Genomic DNA, 20,605 nt, shown 5'->3' on the forward strand with positions numbered 1-20,605 from the left:
GTATAGAATGGGTATGTGCATTTTAGCCAATACAAAGGTAGGTAAAGTTGACCAAGTCCCTACTAGATACCCATGTCGAGCTGGCATGTGGATGCGTGCTGAGAGATAGTCTGGACTGTATGCGAGAGCAGGAGTGTCATTATGTGTGCGGCTAGACCACATTTTTTTGTGGGGGATATCGACAATCCTATGGCAGAGGTGTTGTTCAGTGTGTCTTTAGAGTACTGTAGGTAGTGGAAGGGGGCTGAAAGGTAGTTTGGAGAGTGTGGGAATAGGAGGAACATTATGTGTGCAGCTAATACATACATATAGCTTACATACAGTAATGAATCATACCAGACTAAAACAAAAGTGAACATTGAAAAAGTAGTTGGCATAAAAGTAAACCATCATATGATTACCATTCTGTCATGAAATCATAATCAAGAATGAATAAAGTATATATCATTATGGCAGAAAATCTGTTAGTTTGTTCCTTATACAATTCCACACCGTTGCACCAATCTTCACCACATTTTGCATAGTTACCCATTAGGGCCATCCCCTTTCATACTTCAGCCCCTTCACACGAGAGGTTTGCCTGAAATGGGAAAACATCAATGTGGTTGTAGAAGGACAGAACAAAGCTCATTTTAAGCAACAAAACTTGAAGGCGCGGAATCCACGTTTGAAGGCCCTAGTATGCGCCATCTCCATGATATTTGCACTGCAACGTGCCAAGGTGAGACGTCAGGTGGGGAGAGTGCTCAAAAGGTCCCAGAATGCTGTAGAACTCCAACTCTCACCTCCCCTCCACGCCTGCTCCCGGGTATGTATGCCAGCCACATGCACCCATTCTCAGTGCAGTTTACTTCAGAGTGCAAAGCACATCAAGCGATAAGTGACTCAGAACAGAGGATCATTGATTCTCAACAATTGATGAGTGTTAGGTCGGTCTACAAAACCTGTGTGGAGTACGGGTACTTTTTTCTAGTTATACATAAAAAGTGAACATCACTTTGCTGAGTTGCACATTTATGGATATTATCATTTATTTTCACAAGTATTTGTAATATCTTTTTCTGTCAAAAATGACATTTGTTTGACTGATAGAAGTCAATCGCAATCTGCATGTCATAGAAAAATCTAATTTTGAATAGTAGCCAATACAGTAAAGGTTTATGGCCTTCAAAAATAAGTTGCGTTCCATCCTATTAACTATGGCAATAAACATCTTCATAAAGTAGTAAGTGCTTGTTTTAATAGAATATTCCACACATTAAGCACATTAATGACCCATGAAATAACAATTTTATCTGCAAGACATTAAACAACAATGCTAAAATGTTACGTTAATTGAAAGCATGCCGTCTTGCAAAATGAGAGCGTAAACCAATAAAAAGGCACACACATTTCTGAAGGGAAATGCAAATGTCCTGTCAGAGCACTTTTGTCTGAGTTGGAATTCTGAGTTACATTCAAAACAAAATGTGCAATTGGGAACAGGAATACCTTGGGCATATTGACACTTGAAATTTCTGGGGTATTTTTACAGTGGAAGGTAAAATCAAGCACACCAGGCACATGGTAAAGATTCATATTCTTCAGAAACTAAAATTTAGATAAACCTTCAAAATGTGCACATGTCCTCATGTTGTGCCCCCGTTACTGCTGCTCTTGAAGGTTTCATTTTAATCAGTTACTGAATTGATCCATTAACAGGAAAAGTAACTAAATGCACACCATTAAGTCTTAGGCTTATGTTAAGAATAACATGTGAACCCACACTTTTTAACGAGATGTGCCTTTCTTTGTCTCCTTTTATAAACGTGTGTATCTATTTTTGTCCTTAACAGGCAGGGAGCAGATGATAACGGCAAAAATGGGGGGAAAAAAACAGACAATTACTTTTCTCTGTTTCGGAGATAGCACGAGCAAAAAAAAAAAAAAAGAATTTCAAAATTCATCGAAGCTAACCTTCTGTTATGTACAACGGGCTAAGCTGAAAAGAATGTTAACAAGTTCAATTTTCATTCAATCAGCACTGCTGCTCTCTGAAATGTTTCATTGCAGGAAAGAAATAAAAATAATCTATATGCTAATTATAAGGATGAATCCCCCAGTAACTTTCAGCTACATGAAAGGTCAGTTCCATTCAAGATATTTTATCAGTCCCTTGCACATACTCCTGTCCTGTCATTTTAAATCTGAACAGTATTTTATTTTCCCATTTACAGCTACCTGCAGAATTAAGTACTTAAGCCAAATAAGAAAAAAAAAGAAATGTTGAATGCTGGCAAAGGCTATAATAGCATGGAGATAAATCGTTCAGCTGCACTCGCTCAAGCCTCTGGGGCTGCTGCTTTTTTTCTCCTCCTGGTGCACTGTGGGTATTCAAAACTTGTTCAACATGATTTCATTTCATTTCAGGCACTGCCTGAGAAAACTAAATTACAGAATCAATCATGGAGAAGGTCAGAGTGAGACTTCATTACAAGTATTGCATGCTTGCATGAATATCTTTCATTTATGACTGACCCAATATGTCACAATAGCTGTCTAGTAAAAATAATCCACTTTCTGAAATTGATGTACTACTGATGTCAATGCTACTCAGCAGGCTGGGCAGATTACAGGGAGGTGTTAAAGAAAGGAACCCTCTGGAGCGCCGGTTGCAATGGCACAGAATTGCCATCTTTTGTAGATCAAAATAATTCCGAGATGATCATCGAAAACAGACAAAGCCTCCAGCAGAAATGTTTTGCAGTCGCCGTCCGCTTACAATCGCTTTATGTTTTTTTAAGTGCCGTATCTGTGCATGATAAAACGCACATTCTTGTAAGAACCACAGGGCTCAATGTTCTAGTTTTCCATCATGTTTCCTCTCCTGCTTAAAACATATTTTGATGGAACAGATTCGAGAAATAGATCTGAGACCCAGGTACCGTTCGCCCTCATTCTCATTTGGATTTATATTAATCAGCAGTGAGATGTCATCTACATATATCAAGAGGCAAACGTGTAGCAAACGTGTAGCGGCTAGACATATATTGAACAGAAAAGGTGCTCAATGAAAATGATGACGCTGGATGTATTATGATAATAACTGCCGTGGTTTCACATTACTGGGAGCATTGTGGTTGCCAGCCACATAGCAATGGTATAAAAGGACTATTTATATTTTAACTGCCTTCCTATGGGAAATATATGGTGGACATAGAGAAGCAGGATGATGTAGCTAGCCAGCACGGCACCCTGAGGGAGACATGGGAAAACCTTGACATTACCTATTTTTAACCATGCCTCAAGCAATTCTGCATTCTAGTTTATAGGTGAAAATGTCAGGTAGTGCAGAGAACAAAGCCAAAGACACACTGTATTAATCATAATTCTGTCCAAATGCATTTCAGTGTTCCAACATATTGGTTTTGAAATCTTGCAACATGTATTCAAGGTGACACGCTCCTGGAGGTTTCCTCTCCTTCAGTAAATCCATATGTTAGGCAAATAGCACGAATGATCTCAGTGTGGTAAAACAGGCACGCTAATTATATTCACATGTAAAGATGCTGCGTTCACTTCCTCCTTTCTTTCTTTTCGTTCTTCGTCTGTTTGCAATTGCCTAATGCAGCACTGAAATAATACTATCCAAATATTACAGCGCAAGGGCCTTGTTCTCCAAATGTACATTGATATTACGAGTTACTTTCCTGCCACGTTTTAATCATCTCAGTTGCAATAAATTTAATTGACCATGAAATGAAATTTCATAGCCAACATGCCTTCTTTTAGCTGCAGTTTTATTGCTATTATAATGCTTTTACGGGCAAAATGGAAGATACTCCGCAGAAGGCCTAAATTACAGAACAATTGCAACATTAATAAACAGTTACCAGTCAGACACATTACCCAACCAGAAAAAATGGGATACAAGTTTAGCTCTTCAAGCGCGCAGTGAATGGATCATATTGCACAATCCACATAACATTTCATTGAATTATGAAATATCACTAAGCAAATTTGAGATTGCAAGGATACATGTATTGATTTTAAAACACATTTTTTATACTGGGCCCAATCCAAACTTAAAGTTTCAGAGTTACATTTCTAATACCAGAGCATGTGTCACTATTTAGAATATGAAGAAATGTCATTCTGTTTTATGGGAATGTATTTTTGTTTTATTTAACAAAATGGCTTCCAGGAAGCCATGTCCATCTGAAAAGTTAAATGGCCAAACACAATTCTCGTTACATAATTGTGGAGTTCAATCAAAGAGTCATTTTTGGTTCAAATTGTGACAAATCATTTGTGCCTGCTTGGGTTCCACAAAATTGTGCATGCCCATTTAGCAAAGAGTGTGCACAGCACAAAATGCACTTGGAAATCCTTCCTCTCCCAACAAAGCCCCACCATAACACCTTGGACTTTGCAGGGGCTAAACCGAAACTCAATTATTTTAATGGCCTTTCCCGCGGGGCAACTAATGCCATCTGCAAATGTCAAAAGGCATAGATGTATGCCATTCACATCATTTTATGCCAAAGGAGATCAGATGACCTCGCCCCAGGACTGAAGATGTTGTACTGGTTCATGATCAGGGGACAATCCTACTTCAAATATTGACCTTTTCCATATGGCACAATAACAAATTTAACAACCAGACACCCAAGGTCATCATCCATGAACTTGCAAGACATACCTAGTTGGGTATAAAGAGTTTGGGGTGGAGAACCATCCACCTAGAAAGCTACATCTAAATGTGCTACAAAATAATATCTGACATTTTGCAGAGATCTAAATACGCTCCAGTTCCTTCATAACGTTGCTACAATTCTCATTTAGGTCGTCCCTTCGTGGTTCCAATCAGGATTAATTCCTTGGAACCTCTACAACTGCAGCCAAGAACATTTGGACACTTCGTACATGTCCTACCTGTCCACAAGTAGCTATATTATTAGGGCTTTATCTATCGTCTGAGGGGCCACTTTCAGACTATCCCCTTTGTTTACCTTTACAATAGGGCACTCTGAAGCAGCTGCATGGCAGGGAGACTGGTGTATGAATACCGTATATAAATAACCAGAGAAAGAAATGTACGAGAGTCATGAAAATGATGTCAAGGGTCTTTAAATGAAAATGGCTTTTAAGATATTTTCCCACTTTTGGGTAAAAACTAACCAACAGAAAAGTAATATTGTTCTATGCATACTGGCAAAATTGGAGCCATTTGGCCCCATTTCCCCAACATCCCACCAAACAGGACACAAGTAGTTTAGGTGTAAAATAGACAGAAGCACATCCTTTATTTAAATAATTGTGCACCTACACGTGTTTGTGGGATTTGCTAACCCCATTTGTGTAAACCTAAACATTTGAATTGCTTGACTTTCAATTTCAAAAGGTATCTACTGTTATGCATGCAATGCAAGCAAAGTCCCTATTTCACCCTTTTATCAAACAGTCACTACTCAGAATTGGTGTACATGCTTACATTCTGTACAAGAACCCCAATTTACAAATGTACAGCACAAGATTCACATCACTTATTTTTCCCCCACTTATGCATCTTGCGCTTTCGGAATGTGTGTCTACCATATTAGTCTATGAAGAGAGTTACTTTTGAAGAACAGCAAAACCCGCTGAACATTTTTTTGTCAGATTACCGACTATCGCCTCATAAGGGTCTGGTTTTTCATTTACATATTTATTTTTTCTGTAATTGCAGAATCCATCACTTCTGCCCATCACTTAGCGATTCTCAGGAGGTAGGGGGTCCCTCCATTTGCTCAAACGATTGACCCTCACAGTTTTGGAAGCAACAGAAACGAAGCTATTCCTTAGTTTCATCACCTCAAAACACCATTCTCTATATCAGTTCAATAATATATTCTACACAATTTGCTCGATTTTCTTAGGTACTCCTTCCGAAAATGGGTATATTCTATTTTGTGTAACTAGAATATGAGAGGTTGACCCTTCCTTTGATAATCATTCTAGAGTAACATTGCTGCTCATCTACCCTTATCCTGGCTACATGGTGTGGTCTGTGATCGAGTTTGAATACTATTAAATATTGGGCTCTGGTCAGTGAGTCCTTTATCGATGAAGGATAGAGATTCTGGAGAATTATCCCCAAACTTGCATGTACAAGGTTTAAGCCCGATTCTTGTCATATTAATCTGCCTTGCTTTCAAATTGCTCTGCATGTTCAGCTATGCTCCTAAGCATTTCCCAATGAACACAGGAGCCTGGTATATTGAAACCTGGTTAACTTTAACAGGGATACACCGTCACCTTATATTTACCATTATTTAATTGCTCTCCCACTATTCCCTATCTTTGGATTTCTCGACAGTGGAAAATTATTTCATGGAAAACTAAGGCCATCACTGAGTTGTCAAAAACGGCCTCGTATTCTACTAATCCATGTCCACCCATTAGAATTAGCCATTACCTAGAAACGTTTCTTAATGCATCTTTGTTCCTTTCTCTGCTTCTATTTTTCGTACAGTGTATCGAGAAATAATCTCTTTTTGAGCATGGGGTTACCACAGCATCATGCATTGCTTTAATCAATGGACTGGAATTTTCCCATTCAATGAGTGTGGTGCTCTACTTCAGCATGGCTCCCCTGACCCAACCTTTTCGTTCGAAGTTCATAAGGTATTCAAAAGCATGTACAGGTGTGTGCACAAATACATGATAAATTACTACAATTAATTGTTTCCTTATAAGGCTAAGTTTTGCCTACTTTTTATATTTTGTTTATGTTTCTTCCATTAGCTTGTCAGAACATGTTTTCCCAGTTGTTTCGCCCAAATTCCTCATACTTGTGTAAAGCTCCCTAAAACAGTTATGGCCAATTCTAGTGTATTTATATTCTCATAGTGTGATTCGGCTGATATACAAGAAAATAAAAAGTAGTGGTTTATACGGTTGTGTCAGTTATGCTCATTTGTGTAGTCTTGCGATAATAAAAAATAAATCTTTTGCAGAGAATTGAAATCTCACACCCATGACCCTATAATTCCACTGGAGGTCATCTAGTGGTTTGATGTAGATGCTAGACAGATGACAATAGCCAACCCCAAGGGTACCCCCACATTATTTCTACGGACATGTCCTCTTTCGTCAGTACTTCCAACAAATGGCTAAGCATAGAGTACTTAGAAGGTTTTAATAAAATTTGTGGTAAATTCACCTTACCCAGAGACACCACAAGAAATCCCAGTGGACTTCACAGAATTATGGCAGGAGGCTTCTGGTTTCTGCTTCATTTCCTTTTACTTGTACCCTATGACTACAGGTAGCTCCTTGTCTCATACGTCTGCTTCTACAGCTTTATTTCAGCTTAAACAGCTTTATTAAGAAGTTGGTTTCTCTTTATGAGCATTCCTTGGAGATAATCCTCAATTTCAGAACACCTTAAACCTTGCTCTTCCATTACAATTCCTTGCAATAGTCCCTAACCTCCCAATTGATCACTTCTGGATTGCTTGTGATTTGTTCAGCTGCTTTTCATCTGACTGCTATCATTAGATGTTTTTTTCTTTACTCTTATTTTATTTGAATACTCCAGTTACATGGTTGAGACTTTCTTTCTGAAAATTGTTGGGATGGAAATGAGCGCATCCCACCCCCTAGGCATCTTCAGGTAAGGCAAACACCATGTAAGTGATGTAGTGTATAAGGGAGAGTAACCCGCTCTAGTAAACACCATGAAGAGGCACTGTAGTGCCTTATGTGGATGTACGGCACTAGAAAATATGTAGCACCCAACTCCATTTTGTATTAGGCCCAAGACTATAGGAGCTTGTATAATTCCACTGTTCATGAATCCAGCTCATCAGGCCCAATCCCAGTAAAACACCATGGATCTGCAAGTTCACTTCCCCCTTGCTCCTCCAGTGTTGTGAATATGTAGTATCTTCCAAAGGAATGCGCCCTTCAAGAGCTTGAGACAACACCAGGCTCTGCACTGCGCCCATTCATCTCCACTAAACTGCCAGCAGGCCTCTAAGCCCCCCACCCGCCAGACCAAAGCCAGCCCACACCACTGACCGATCCACCACACCTTTGCTGTCCCTGATAAGCAGATGACCCCCCCCCCCTCTTTCCCAACCCAAATCAAGGGTCTGCAGAAGATCTAAGCATGCGTGGCTTTATTTCCTCAAGCATGAAAACATATCTCTTGTAACACAAGGTACAGGCAGGGATAAATTAAATTAAAGATCAAAACCCCGGGTGGAGACCTTGAGTGCGGGAACTGCAGTATCAACAAAGCCCTGAATGTGTGGGTCAACGTGACTGTATTCTATCATCCCTTCCCTCTGGCACCATTTCCCGTGCCGCCCAGGTCCCTGCCACAATGCTATAGTAACCAGGCTTAGCATGTTTAGTTTAGAATTAAACAATGTTGTAAAGTGTGCCCAAACCTTCACTGTGAGGATGAGCCCAACTGACCCACATGGATCCTGAATGACGGCAAATAACCAACCAATTACAGCCTAGCATCCCCTATGGAGAAGGCCCATGTGTAGGGTGCCTCTAATCAGCGGCACCAATTAGTACTGTATGTAATGACGTTTTTTGGGTTCTTAAGCCTGTGTTTGTAGCAGGAAGAGTCAGAGCGCTCCCGAGTCCTTTGCTGATATTTGTATTCTGTATTATTAAACCTGGTTATCCTTGCAACACTATCTCCTGGCCTATTTTTCTAGCGGGTTGTCTTCATTCTGGAGTGTGTGTAAAAAGGGATTTGCCTTCATTTCCAAATTCTTTTTTTCTGGATACGATCACAAATGCCTTAAACGTATCCCATACAATAGGATCAGTGTGCTCACCACTGAATGTCAAAAATTAATTGAGGATGTCAAGAATTCATGGATAGGCTGTTCAATATATATGTTAATTCACTAGTCAATACAGTTTTCTGTCTAACAGCTACCTTTCTATTTATTGGGAACAACTTTTACTGCTGATATTGCAGCTTACTGCCTTGTGTCCAGATTTCCACCTAAAACTAATATTTTAGTTTTATCATTGGATACATGACAAATGTGAGAAGCAGATCTATTCTGCAGTGCATCCTAGGTCTACCCGAGACAAGCGGATGTGCTCTATGGACTGGACGTGGAGCTCCTCATACATCTACCAGTGCTAGGTCTTTGTCTATATTTTTTATGACAGTTTGTACCTTCTTTATATGAGACGGTATCCCCATTCTTAAGCAATATTATTAATAAAAATGCTCATCTAGGACCACCATTAAGCATCTTCCTAGTCAGAAAGGTGGAGGGAAGCATGTCCAGGAGAAAGATGTAGGTGTGAGGGCTAATTTCTATTAGGATCATCAAAGCTCTCCTTTCCAGTAATGACATCACCCGTTAGTAGCAGTCCCAGCCAAGAAATAACACGTTACATTTTTATCTTTAGCTACTCGAAGCTCAGACTAACCCAAATTCACAATCGCAACTTTGCTCATGCCGGCTTTGCCACAACAGGCCAACATGTCTGGTATCCAGAACCAAGTCAGGTCTCAAGAGTATTATTATATTCAGGTTATGTTCCTTCAGTTTATTTAGAATTCTCCATTTTTTAATTTATCAATTATTCTATTTTTCTTACAGAGTTCAGAAACAATACTCAATTTTTCCACTTTATCTTTATTGATGCTGGATCCCATATGCGTATCTTGACTCCATTGCCGGTCATGGCAACAAACATTACTTAACTGATGTAATTTCTAGGTTTCCTAAAACCATCTAAAACATCTATTGTTGTATGCGGTCACTGCTGTTCCCCAGGTCTATCAGAAAAGGTCACTTGTTGGTCACTTTTAATCTTCTACAGCAAATATGGCAAGTGCACTGGACCGCTCTGTAACAATCACACACATTTCAATTCACTAAAGCTTTCTTCAGCCTGGATGTTACGAAGGCTGTGAGGTCACCCTTCTCCACTTGGTCAATTATGCCAACAATTCTAACACTGCTTCTATTCTTCTTATTTAATGTGCTCTTCTTCGGAGTTAAGGTCAGAATTGTTCTTTTGGTTGCACTCCAACTCATTTTTATGTAGCTCCTCCAACTCTATGGTAAATCACAGATCCTTTCTTTTATTTACATTAAGATCTCTTACTAATCATGATTATGCACATTGATTATAATTATAATTCTTCTTTTATAACGTGCTTGATAACAGCAAGTGGTTTCTAAGCACAGGATTGGGATTCAAACCTGTGTTGCGCGCTTTGTCTTGCTTCCAAGACAAACACGTTGCGCCTGAGCTATCCTTCCCCATCAAGGGTCCAAGACTGTGTGGGAGCCCCTCCCTCTGGTGTTCCATATCTCCATTTCTCCTCACCCAACTTGTCACAGCAATAGTGGAACTGATATTGGTTTCAGGTACTCTGGCTTATGTTTGCAGGGGCTTGACCAATTAATCACCAAGCTAGGCCTCACACTGAGAGGACTAAGAGTGCTACAGTTCACACTGTTGCTTCTGCTCTAATACCTTTGATAATATTTTGGGGCAGAAGAGTTTCTACCTCTCCTGCTGCATGGGCACGCTGTCCTACAGCATCACTCGCACTGAAAGCAGTGAAGGGTCTGCTCTACAGGATGACCTGGTATTCTATGGATGCTGCAGAGTCTTAGCACTTTACCTGATCATGTATTCTTGTCTCCGTCTTATCAGTCCATTTGGGTGAGGGGTGTACGTTAATGCATCAAACTGCATTTTGTTTGTCTGATATTGTGGTAATGAGCAACCTCCCACAGGGAGCCTTTTGTGGGAGAATATTTCCTTCAGTGACAAGGGGGGGTAGATTCATATTGTATTTTCCCAGAAGGCATTAGGTCTGGTAAGGTTTCTTGGCAACGTTACATGCACTCCCTTACAGGACTGCCTTCCTTCGGTATCCCCTCCCAAAATTGTGTTTCCAGTATACCTTATCCAGTGGAAAGCTTGTACTAAACCAATTAACTAGAAGGATGTCCAGTTTGTTCGGCTGGGGGGATGGGCCGCCACAGGATGATCCTCTCATCAGTCTCTTCTTAAGTGATCTTAAAGATCAGTTCATGGAATTCTGTGAAATTAGATTTATCTGAATGTACAGCAAAGCTACAATTCCAAACCATAGTTCTAAAAACAAGAAAATATGAACAGAGTTTCCTTAAAGATTTGAAGGTTTTAATTACAAACATCATGTGGATGTGTGATTAATAACTGCGTACGATGCAGTGAATGTTGTTCAAGAAGTCTAGTCCATTCCAGAAATTTAAAAATCTGAAATGTAAATGAACTGACTGAGGATTTAGTTTACTGAAATAAGAGCTGTTACTACTACTGCATCTCTGATACTACAAAACCAGAGAAGTATTCAAAATAAGGACCAAATGCATAAACCCAGACTAAATTAACAACACTGTGCTGACTCAAAAAGCTAGTGTGCTGCTTTGAAGAGGTTAAAAATAGTAAGCTAAGCTCTGAATCCTGCCACAAAACACTGATGGAATAATTAAAGGCATTAGACTATGTTGAGATCTGCACAACTCTTAGTAACAAGATCCAACACTGTACGGGGGAGAGGGGGTGGGAGACCATTTGAAACAACTGAATAAAGCACTGAGCTACAAGTGTACTCCTCTACTTCTTCGATCTCAGTTTACAATGGTTTCCTTGAGAAATATATAGGCTTTTTAGAATAACAGGATCATCAGAATGGCACTCCTTTAGGACAGGGTCAAGTAAACCATCCCTGGCAAGTGTCTTGCACGCTTCTTCAAGAGTTGGATGAAACAAAAGGTTTTAGAGATGTTTTTTCTTCCAACTAAAAGGTCTCTTGTAGTTTCACAAGTCTCCCGCTGGTGTAACTGTGATGCCTCTTAGTTTTACAAGGCAGGAGTTCCTAGTAGGGCTGTTTCTCTTGACCTCTTGGATAGGTGCCTTTGTGATTTAGTTGCTCCTACGCCAGAGGACCTCATACCAATGTACATCAGTTTTAGGGAGGTAGGTCCAGGCCCATGATGATAAACAAAATAGCTGGTTTTGTTAGTGGCCCATGAGAAAGGGGGTGGCTGCACACATTTTTTTTGCAGATACTTCCTTGTCAGGGATCGAGGTTGACACCTTCCTACTCAGTGCCGCAATGTGAGCTCATTGCTAGAGGGTCCTCACTTCCCTACAGGGGACTTGTACCTTTGCTCATTATTGAAGTACGACTTGATGTTTCACCACATGTTCATAACCTTCTCGCACAAACCTTGTGCACCCCAATAACATAGGGTTTGTGTCTCCCTCTCTTGCAGACTCGCCTTCTGGTCTGATTCTCTCTTCTAGCTCCTCAACACTTACATCCTCCCCTCGTCCATTGGTCTTATTTCCTAAACTCCTCCTTTGCCTCCTCACTTTTTCCCCTAGCACTCTAGAATCTCGATTCCTCTACTCACCACCTTATACTTCATCATTATTCCTTTCCTTCACTCTCTGCTCCTTCACTTATCACCTCGTAGGATTCTACAGTCTCTTTCATGCTGGATTGGGCATTTTTGAATATGCGTTTCATTTCAGGTAGATTTTATTGAAATGCAAGTTTCTCATGCACATTGGGACAGCACAGAGCCATCTGCCATGCAATCCTAGTCTAGTCACACATTTGACTTACAGAGCTGGTGTCACATCAACCACAGCATTTCTGGACAACTAACTCAGTCTTTCAATTTCGTTAGGGCGTGCACTATACAATCATGTATGCATATATGTTGAGTTTTCAGACCTGTAGAGAAGACAGTCTTCTAGGTTTTCATGTATTAAGTATTAAGTTTACTGTTAATATCCCCAGTTTCAATAACATTCTTGTCCTCTCCCAAAAGCAAAACGGGTCAGCATGGCAAGCATAGGCTCCAGTTGTCTCTCCTCTTATTTACTAATTTCAAGCTTTTAGTCCAATTGTCCAAATTCAGACGGCTCAGGAGCAAATTAACATCTTGCTGTCCTGTGACACAAGAGTTGCCCAGATCCAGGCCTTGCTACATCGGATATCTTTTTTCTTGTCACCTATGCACAAGATGGCTGCAGAGAAGGCGCTTACTGTAGAGCAAGAGGATAGCTCTCCCTTATGTTCAGTGCATAGTCTTAGGGTAGAAGGGGGTTTCTGCAACTTAAACTCTGCACTGCCTACGTGTAGCTCATGACTCTGGTGATTGCGCCCTTGGCGGCTGGCTTTCATGGTCTGCAGAAGCGATGTCTGGCCTTAGGAGGGATACAAAAACCTTGCTTTGTCACAGGCAATTATTTCACCCTTACGATAAGGACGCCCAAATAGCATTCACATTATGTAAAGTTCCTGTGAATAGCATCTACTTTACTTCTTACTAAACTGAAAACTAGAACTTGATTAAAAACGTATGTTTGAAGGGGTCAAAATCAGACATACTCTAGCTGGCTTCTACATCTCGCCTTCTTTGCCTCTGACATAGCCCAAACACCATTGGAAAAGGCACTGCACAAACTTATTTGGGGTTCAAAACTCATTCTTTAATCTAATCTAATTTTCCTCCCACAGTCAACAGCCCAACATATTAACAGAGGATCCTCAATTTCCAGACTGTCACCAAAAAGTTGGAGTAAAAGAATTTATCTTCATAATCACTTTCCGTGAAACAAATGCAACATTCATATTTTAAATAATTGGTCTTTAAAAAGAAAAAAAAGAAAAAAGAAAAAAAAAAAAAAAAAGAAAATCAAGCTTTGTAAAAATAAAAAACGATTCGAAAATAAGACATTCTATTCAAGTCAACATAAATGCAACGAGAAAATAATCAAATAACTCACAAGCAAGTCACACACTTTGGTGCATTCATATAAACAACTGTAAACATGCACTTTTGAGTCTGAGTGGCCTTTGAAAGAGTAGGAAAGAGTTGTACAAACAGCTCATGTTGCTGCATAAAAGTAAAAGGTGTTTTGTGGAGAATGAAAAGAGCATATTATGGTAAAAGAAAATAACAGTATATAGTCATTCTACAATCTACATTACATCTACATTCCACATAAGGGCCCTTTTTCACCACCAACTATTTTGTTTTATTCTAACGACTAAATCAAGGTTATATTTTAACCAAGGTATCTGGATACCTCATTGGTTTGTCCACATCATTGCATTTGGATTCTATATGCTCAACCTTTTTTGAATGTGGGGCGGATCATAAGGTTTTTGTCAACCAGTGGGCCAGTGAGACAAATTCAAAGATGTGCCAGAAAGTGGGATCACATCAAATAATGTTGCACAACCTTGGACACCAACGACATCACAGGTCAGTGACAGTTTGTGATGTGGATCAGTGCAAGTGAAGAAGAATAGCGAGAGGGTAAACTGATTTAAAATAGGTTGAATTTGTGCATTTTAAAGCATAAGTCAAACCATATTTTTTTGTAAACCAGGGAAGTTGCATAAATTAAGTAAAGTAAGAATAACGGACAGGGATCAGAGCCATCCACCAATTTTTGTTTGATGCTTATAGGGCAACTTCAAAAGGGTGTTCTGAGTAACTCCGCAACGGTCCTTTTAAGTACTTTAATTTCCTAATGGCCTACATTGCGAAGTACCACCATATCTTCTGAGCGTAATACCCATGTTTTGCTGTTCAACAGCTATCGTCATGTGAAGCATCATATCACTTGCTGACAATTCAAATCAAAAGCTGGTAATGATGGCATACCACTGCCCACTTTTCTGACCCAAGATCCATAGAGAACAGATGGTGATTAAACAGCTCACATAATAGCGTATATGTAGTATTCTGCATTCCTACCTTCTTAGCACAGCTCATTTTGCATTTGTGCACAGTACTTGCAGTTTGTTCGGATTATAAATGCAGGACTACTAGTGTCAGAATGCAATATGAACTAAGCCTAAAAAGCCAGGACTGAATGTTCATTTCACACCTGATTTGGGACAACTTGAGATTGCTGTAAACTGCCTTATGAGTTGGTGTACTTTAAGATAGAAGTACAGACCAAAGATGAGCCTAAGAGATGGTGTCCCCTCCCTAAAGTTACTGTTTGACACAGGCGTGCAGCTGGTTGTGCTTGGCATACAAGAAATGTACAGTTCCACACACAAAAAAAACAACGATGAATATTCTTTCTGATGTACCAAGCAAAAATGATGGTCTGCTCTACTCAAGTCAGCATTCCAAAAGGTTTAAATACAAGTTCTTACTTTGGGATTCAATTCACTTTGCAGGAATCACACTGAAAACAAAAATGGAATCTCTGAAATGCACAGGCCTCAATTACAGTGCTATTTATTAACATGTATTAAAAGTCAACAGAAGCTGCAACTGGTGAGAAAATAGAGAAAACTACAGCTTAGCTCCTCTATTGTTCATGCAGTGTTCCACTGGGGTGATACCAATTGTGAGGGGCAAGTTAGCAGATCTCATAGGCAAGCTGCTAAGAGATTCTGAAGGGTCCAAAAAAAGGTTATACATTTTTCTGAAATCACGGCTGTTTTGTTTCCCACTAAACTAGGTGCAGTATAACAGCATAAATAGCATGCCTAAATAGCATGGAAAAATCATAACGTTCTGCAAATGCATTTTCTGTGAGTGTTGAACAGATAGCTTTCCACTCTGGCAATGTTTAAAATTCATACCTGACTGAAGACCTTTGCAAGTCCAAAATCACCTTGAACCAACTGCTTTCCAGCACCACTTGACTGAAGGAATGCACTACTGTAAAATTGACTCACTGCAGGTCTACACAAGGTAGTCACACACCACTGACAGGGGATGCTGCACTTTGGCTTCATGAGTGCAAACCCTAGGGTTATTGCAACACAGAGTCATATTTAGGTCTTTGCTGCTGCCCTGTATCAAAAGTTGTAGAAAACGTTTTTGGCCCATTTTTATTTTGCTGCCAGGGTATCCCTGCTCGACACAGAGTGTAATATATATTTATATTTTTACATTTGTTTTTCACTGAAAACCATTAGTTATGGTGGAGTTAAGTTGCACAGATTTAACGCAATAAAACCCTTGAAATTCAGCAAATGTGGGAAGACATGACCAGCTTAAATCGCGTGTTCCTGTTGATGTCCCCCCCCCATAGTGCCATTTTTTTATCATTGTCAATCCCTTCTCTTATATGTGAGGTATAATTTAGTTGTTTGCAACATTTCTGCCAAATCCATTGCATGAGAAACGTTATTTGCAATACATTTTTCGGGTTTTCTATAGAACTTGATACTCAATTTCGCTATAGTGCTGCGACCACCTCATTAGAATAGGTGAATATAATACTCCATTTAATTTATCATTTATAACACTTGATTGACCATTTACTACCTGCGTCACATTTTGGCATCAGATGTGACACAAGTGTGTGTGTGTTTTGCCCTTGATACCACAGACGTTAACAAAAGGTGGACAGCCGTGATGTAGCACAAATGCAGAAAGGTGCATGTTTGACAATGCGACGCCGAGAACATAAACCAACATGTTTATATTAAGGGTGCTGTACTTGAGCACGGACATGGGGCTAAATATATTCATAAACTGAGTGTTTGTAAATTCCCAGGAAGATTATAAAGACCCCGACACCCACCAACCCAGACACGCTCACTAGCTCTGATTTGATAACTGGTGCGTTTCTGCCGTCTACTTCCCCCGTCCCACAGTAATTTGCAACTTCTTTGTCCCATGTAGGCTTCACAAGAATGTAATTCCTTTGGGATACATTTAATTTTGCCCAGCTGCCCATTTACATAAAGAAATGTGTATTAAACTGTCACTACCTGCTAGTGTCCGAGTTAATGATCACCCTCAGCCATGCGGATATAAGCAAATGTAGGTACCGAAGGAAACAGTTTGCACTGAGGCTTTATGCTTCTGTATGTGCCCGAAACTATGATAAGAGAGGCGGTGTCTCGAAATAAGCAGGCATATTCTGAAAGGCCAGTGAGAAGGCCCAAACTCAACGAAGCAGGCCTCATGAAGAGCGTTCATCATCTTAAGAGTTTGTTCCAACCAATCACAACTCTCATCTCCCACGCCCAAACACTGGCGTGATGACCTTTCAATGAACTGATTCATTTAATATCGAGGCACTATAAGGAAAACAATTTCAATAGTCATTGTGAATTAAAAGAACACACGCCTACCATTGGCAAACCATTATTGTGGATTACTCCATCTTGCTCCAGTAGATTTCGAGATATTGTAATTGAAGGCAGTTCCAAGCTTTGCGGAGGAAACTGGGGTGTGAACTCATTCCCATGTGCAGGGACTTGATCACCAAGGCCTTGAAAAGGCAGCAGCATATCAGTCAATGACAGACCTGGGTCTGTTTCTGGAGGAGGAGTTATCGGTGGAATCTCAAACTCTTCATCTCCAAGACTTGGTGTATGAAATGTCTAAGAGGAGAAGAAACAAGCAAAGTCAATGCATGCATCCGACAGAGCATTTACGCAGTGAATGATGAAGGGCTACTGAGAGAAAATGACCCACAAAAGCTATGCAGTGGTTATCTACGTGAACTCAAAAACTGATGCTTGACTAATGTAAAGATCCTGAGCAAATTAAAGGATGTTCACTTCAATATTTATGTTTATTGACAGCAAGCTTCTAATGGTGCATCAGCAGTTTGTCTAATGCCTCAACCTGGCATCATCTGCCCATATACCTTTATTAATAGTACGGTAACACACCAAACCTGCACTGTTTGCCCAGTGCATGAAGCAAAGATCTGTTGGCTGTAACATTCAATCTATTACATTTTTATTTAGGAGAAATGTTTTGACATATGTCTTAACTGTGCCACAGTGTGTTGGAATGGAGAGGCAATACAATTTGTGGGGTAGTATATACATTATGTGTATATATATATATATATATATATATATATATATATATATATATATATATATATATATATATATATATATATATGATACATTACTCACCGTAATCGTATTTCTGATGCTTGTATCTGCTTAGATTCACATGCTGTGCATAGGCCGACATCTAGTGGAAGCTGCAGAGTATTACAGTTTGTTTTTCGAAACTCGAAAATGGGCGTCGACACAGGCGTGCCAGTAATAATATCCCTAGTGTGACGTCCACTGTACCCAAGATCCCTCACGCGTCTAGGATCCTCAGATTGTATTTTTTCTGACATGAGGAAGCATGAGGAGTAGCGTGAGTACAGATAATCCAAGCAGATAGACAGAAAGGTAAGACTACAAGCAATCATGCGCCTTCTCTCGGAGGGGAGGAAGGGTGGGTCGCATGTGAATCTAAGCAGATACAAGCATCAGAAATACGATTACGATGAGTAATGTATCCCTTCTGAGGCTTGTGGAATCTGCTTAGATCACATGCTGTGCATAGATTAGCGAGCAGTACCAGAAGAAGGAGGTGGGATGTGAGAAGGGTCATGAGCAAACAGGTGTCTTAGAACCGCTTGTCCCACTTGTGTATCTGTCTTGGAATGAGTGTCAATGCAGTAATGCTGAGTAAAAGTGTGAATAGAGCTCCAAGTAGCTGCTTTGCAAATGGTGTCGAGGGGAACATTTGCAATGAAAGCCAGAGTGGCCCCAATGCCTCTAGTAGAGTGGGCCCTTGGCGTAAAAGGCAGAGTCTTTTTAGAAAGAGAGTAACACAGCTGTATACAGTTGATAATCCACTTCGAGATAGCGCCTTTAGAGACGCGATCTCCCTCTCTGCCTGTAGCTACGGAGACAAACAGTTGATCTGTTTTCCTTAGCGGTCTGGTTTTATTTACATAGTATAGGACCGCCCTACGCACATCTAGGGTGTGTAGTTTCACCTCAGCCGAGCTTTGCGGGTCCTGGAAGAAAGCCGGAAGCTCGATGGACTGGTTTACATGGAACTTTGATATAAATTTAGGTGAGAACCTTGGGTGTGTGCGCAAAACCAGTTTGTCCTTGTGAATAGTAAAGAAAGGATCCTGCACTGACAGAGCCTGAATTATAGAGGTAATGGCTACTAAGAAGGCCGTTTTATAAGTCAGGTGTTTGAGACTACTCTTATGCATGGGTTCGAAGGGGGGGGCCCATGAGCTTAGCTAGCACCACATTAAGGTCCCACCCTGGCGGTGGGTTTGAAATAGGAGGGTGAAGTCTCTTTACTCCTTCCATGAAGGCTTTAACTACTGGTACCTTCCACCACGACACCCTGTTATGGGATGTGGTGTAAGCCGAGAGGGCTGCCAGGTGTACTTTCAGAGAGTTAAAAACCAATCCTGCATCCAGCAGGTGGAGCATGTATGTCACGACGTTGGAAGGAGTGCAATCAACAGGGTTGATTTGTTTATTCTGGCACCAAATAACAAATCTTTTCCACTTGTCAAAGTAACAGTGCCTTGTGTTTGGTTTCCTGGATTCTTTTAGGATGTCCATACACCTCTGTGGTAAATTGAGATGGCCAAACTCTATGACTTCAGGAGCCATGCTGCCAGGTTCATTGAGTTGGGTTCCTGGTGCACTGTTTGACCTTGTTGCTGGGACAGTAGGTTGTACCAGGCTGGGAGTTTGATGGGCTCGCACACCGCCATCCTGCGTAGGTGTGGAAACCATGGTTGTCTCGCCCACATGGGAGCAACTAGGATGAGCGTCATCGATTCCTTGTTCATCTTGTACACCACCTTCCTGATGAGAGGAGTTGGTGGAAAAGCGTACGCAAACATCCCTGACCAGTTCAACCACAGGGCGTTCCCTTGGGAGTCTGGCTGGGGGAACCTGGATGCAAATCCTGGGCATTGTTTGTTTTCGCTTGTGGCGAATAGGTCTATAGTGGGGAAACCCCACCGAGAGAAGAGATCCTCTACGATATCTCTGTGAAGGACCCATTCGTGTTCTTCTGGGAGGGAGTCTCTGCTTAGGGCATCCGCTAGGGAATTGAGCTCCCCTGGAACATGTTGTGATGACAGGAAGATGTTCCGTCTGAGTGCCCATATCCAGATTTTCTGGGCAAGCTTGGACAGATTTGGCGAACGAGTCCCTCCTTGTTTGTTCAGATAGAACATGGCTGTCGTGCTGTCCGTCCGGATCTGCACCGACAAGTTTAGCAGATGGGGCTCGAACGCCCGAAGCGCTCGGAATACTGCCAGAAGTTCCAGCAGGTTGATGTGGTTCTTGGCTACTGAGTGAGACCAGAGACCCTGAGCTGTGTGGTGGAGATGGTGAGCTCCCCACCCAGTCAGGCATGCATCTGTAGTCACCACTGCTTGTACTTCGGGATCGTAAAAGGGTTTTCCCCTTGCGAGATTCTCTCTTGTCCACCAGTGTAAGCTCTGTACGAGTGTTGGCGAAACGACCACTAGATCGTCCCACTGACCACTTGCCTGAGACCACTGTTTCGCCAACCATTCCTGCATGGGACGCATGCGCAGACGCGCGTGGGGGACCAGGTAAATGCATGACGCCATCATGCCCAGTAACCGCATTGCTTTGCGTACCGTTATTTGTTGACCTGACTGATAATGTGGAATCTGCAGTAGTATATTCCGAATTCTCTCTTCCGAAGGGAAGGTCAACCCTTTCTGAGTATCTAGGATTGCTCCTAGGAACTGTTTTGAGGTGCTTGGCACCAGACTTGAC

At 41.0% G+C, this 20,605-nt stretch overlaps 1 protein-coding gene across 2 annotated transcripts in view; it reads right to left on the reverse strand.

Annotated features, from left to right (window-relative positions):
- Positions 1-20,605, reverse strand: part of TOX3 (TOX high mobility group box family member 3) — a 196,437-nt gene that overhangs the window by 30,056 nt on the left and 145,776 nt on the right. For both annotated transcript variants that reach the window (XM_069639517.1, XM_069639519.1), the window contains one exon: positions 17,147-17,398. In XM_069639517.1, the coding sequence (XP_069495618.1) occupies positions 17,147-17,398 (252 nt within the window). The remainder of the gene's footprint in view (positions 1-17,146; positions 17,399-20,605) is intronic.

The sequence above is a fragment of the Ambystoma mexicanum genome, chromosome 1q, assembly GCF_040938575.1.
Source record: "Ambystoma mexicanum isolate Mex_15411 chromosome 1q, UKY_AmexF1_1, whole genome shotgun sequence".
In the NCBI taxonomy this organism is placed as follows: Eukaryota; Metazoa; Chordata; class Amphibia; order Caudata; family Ambystomatidae; genus Ambystoma; species Ambystoma mexicanum.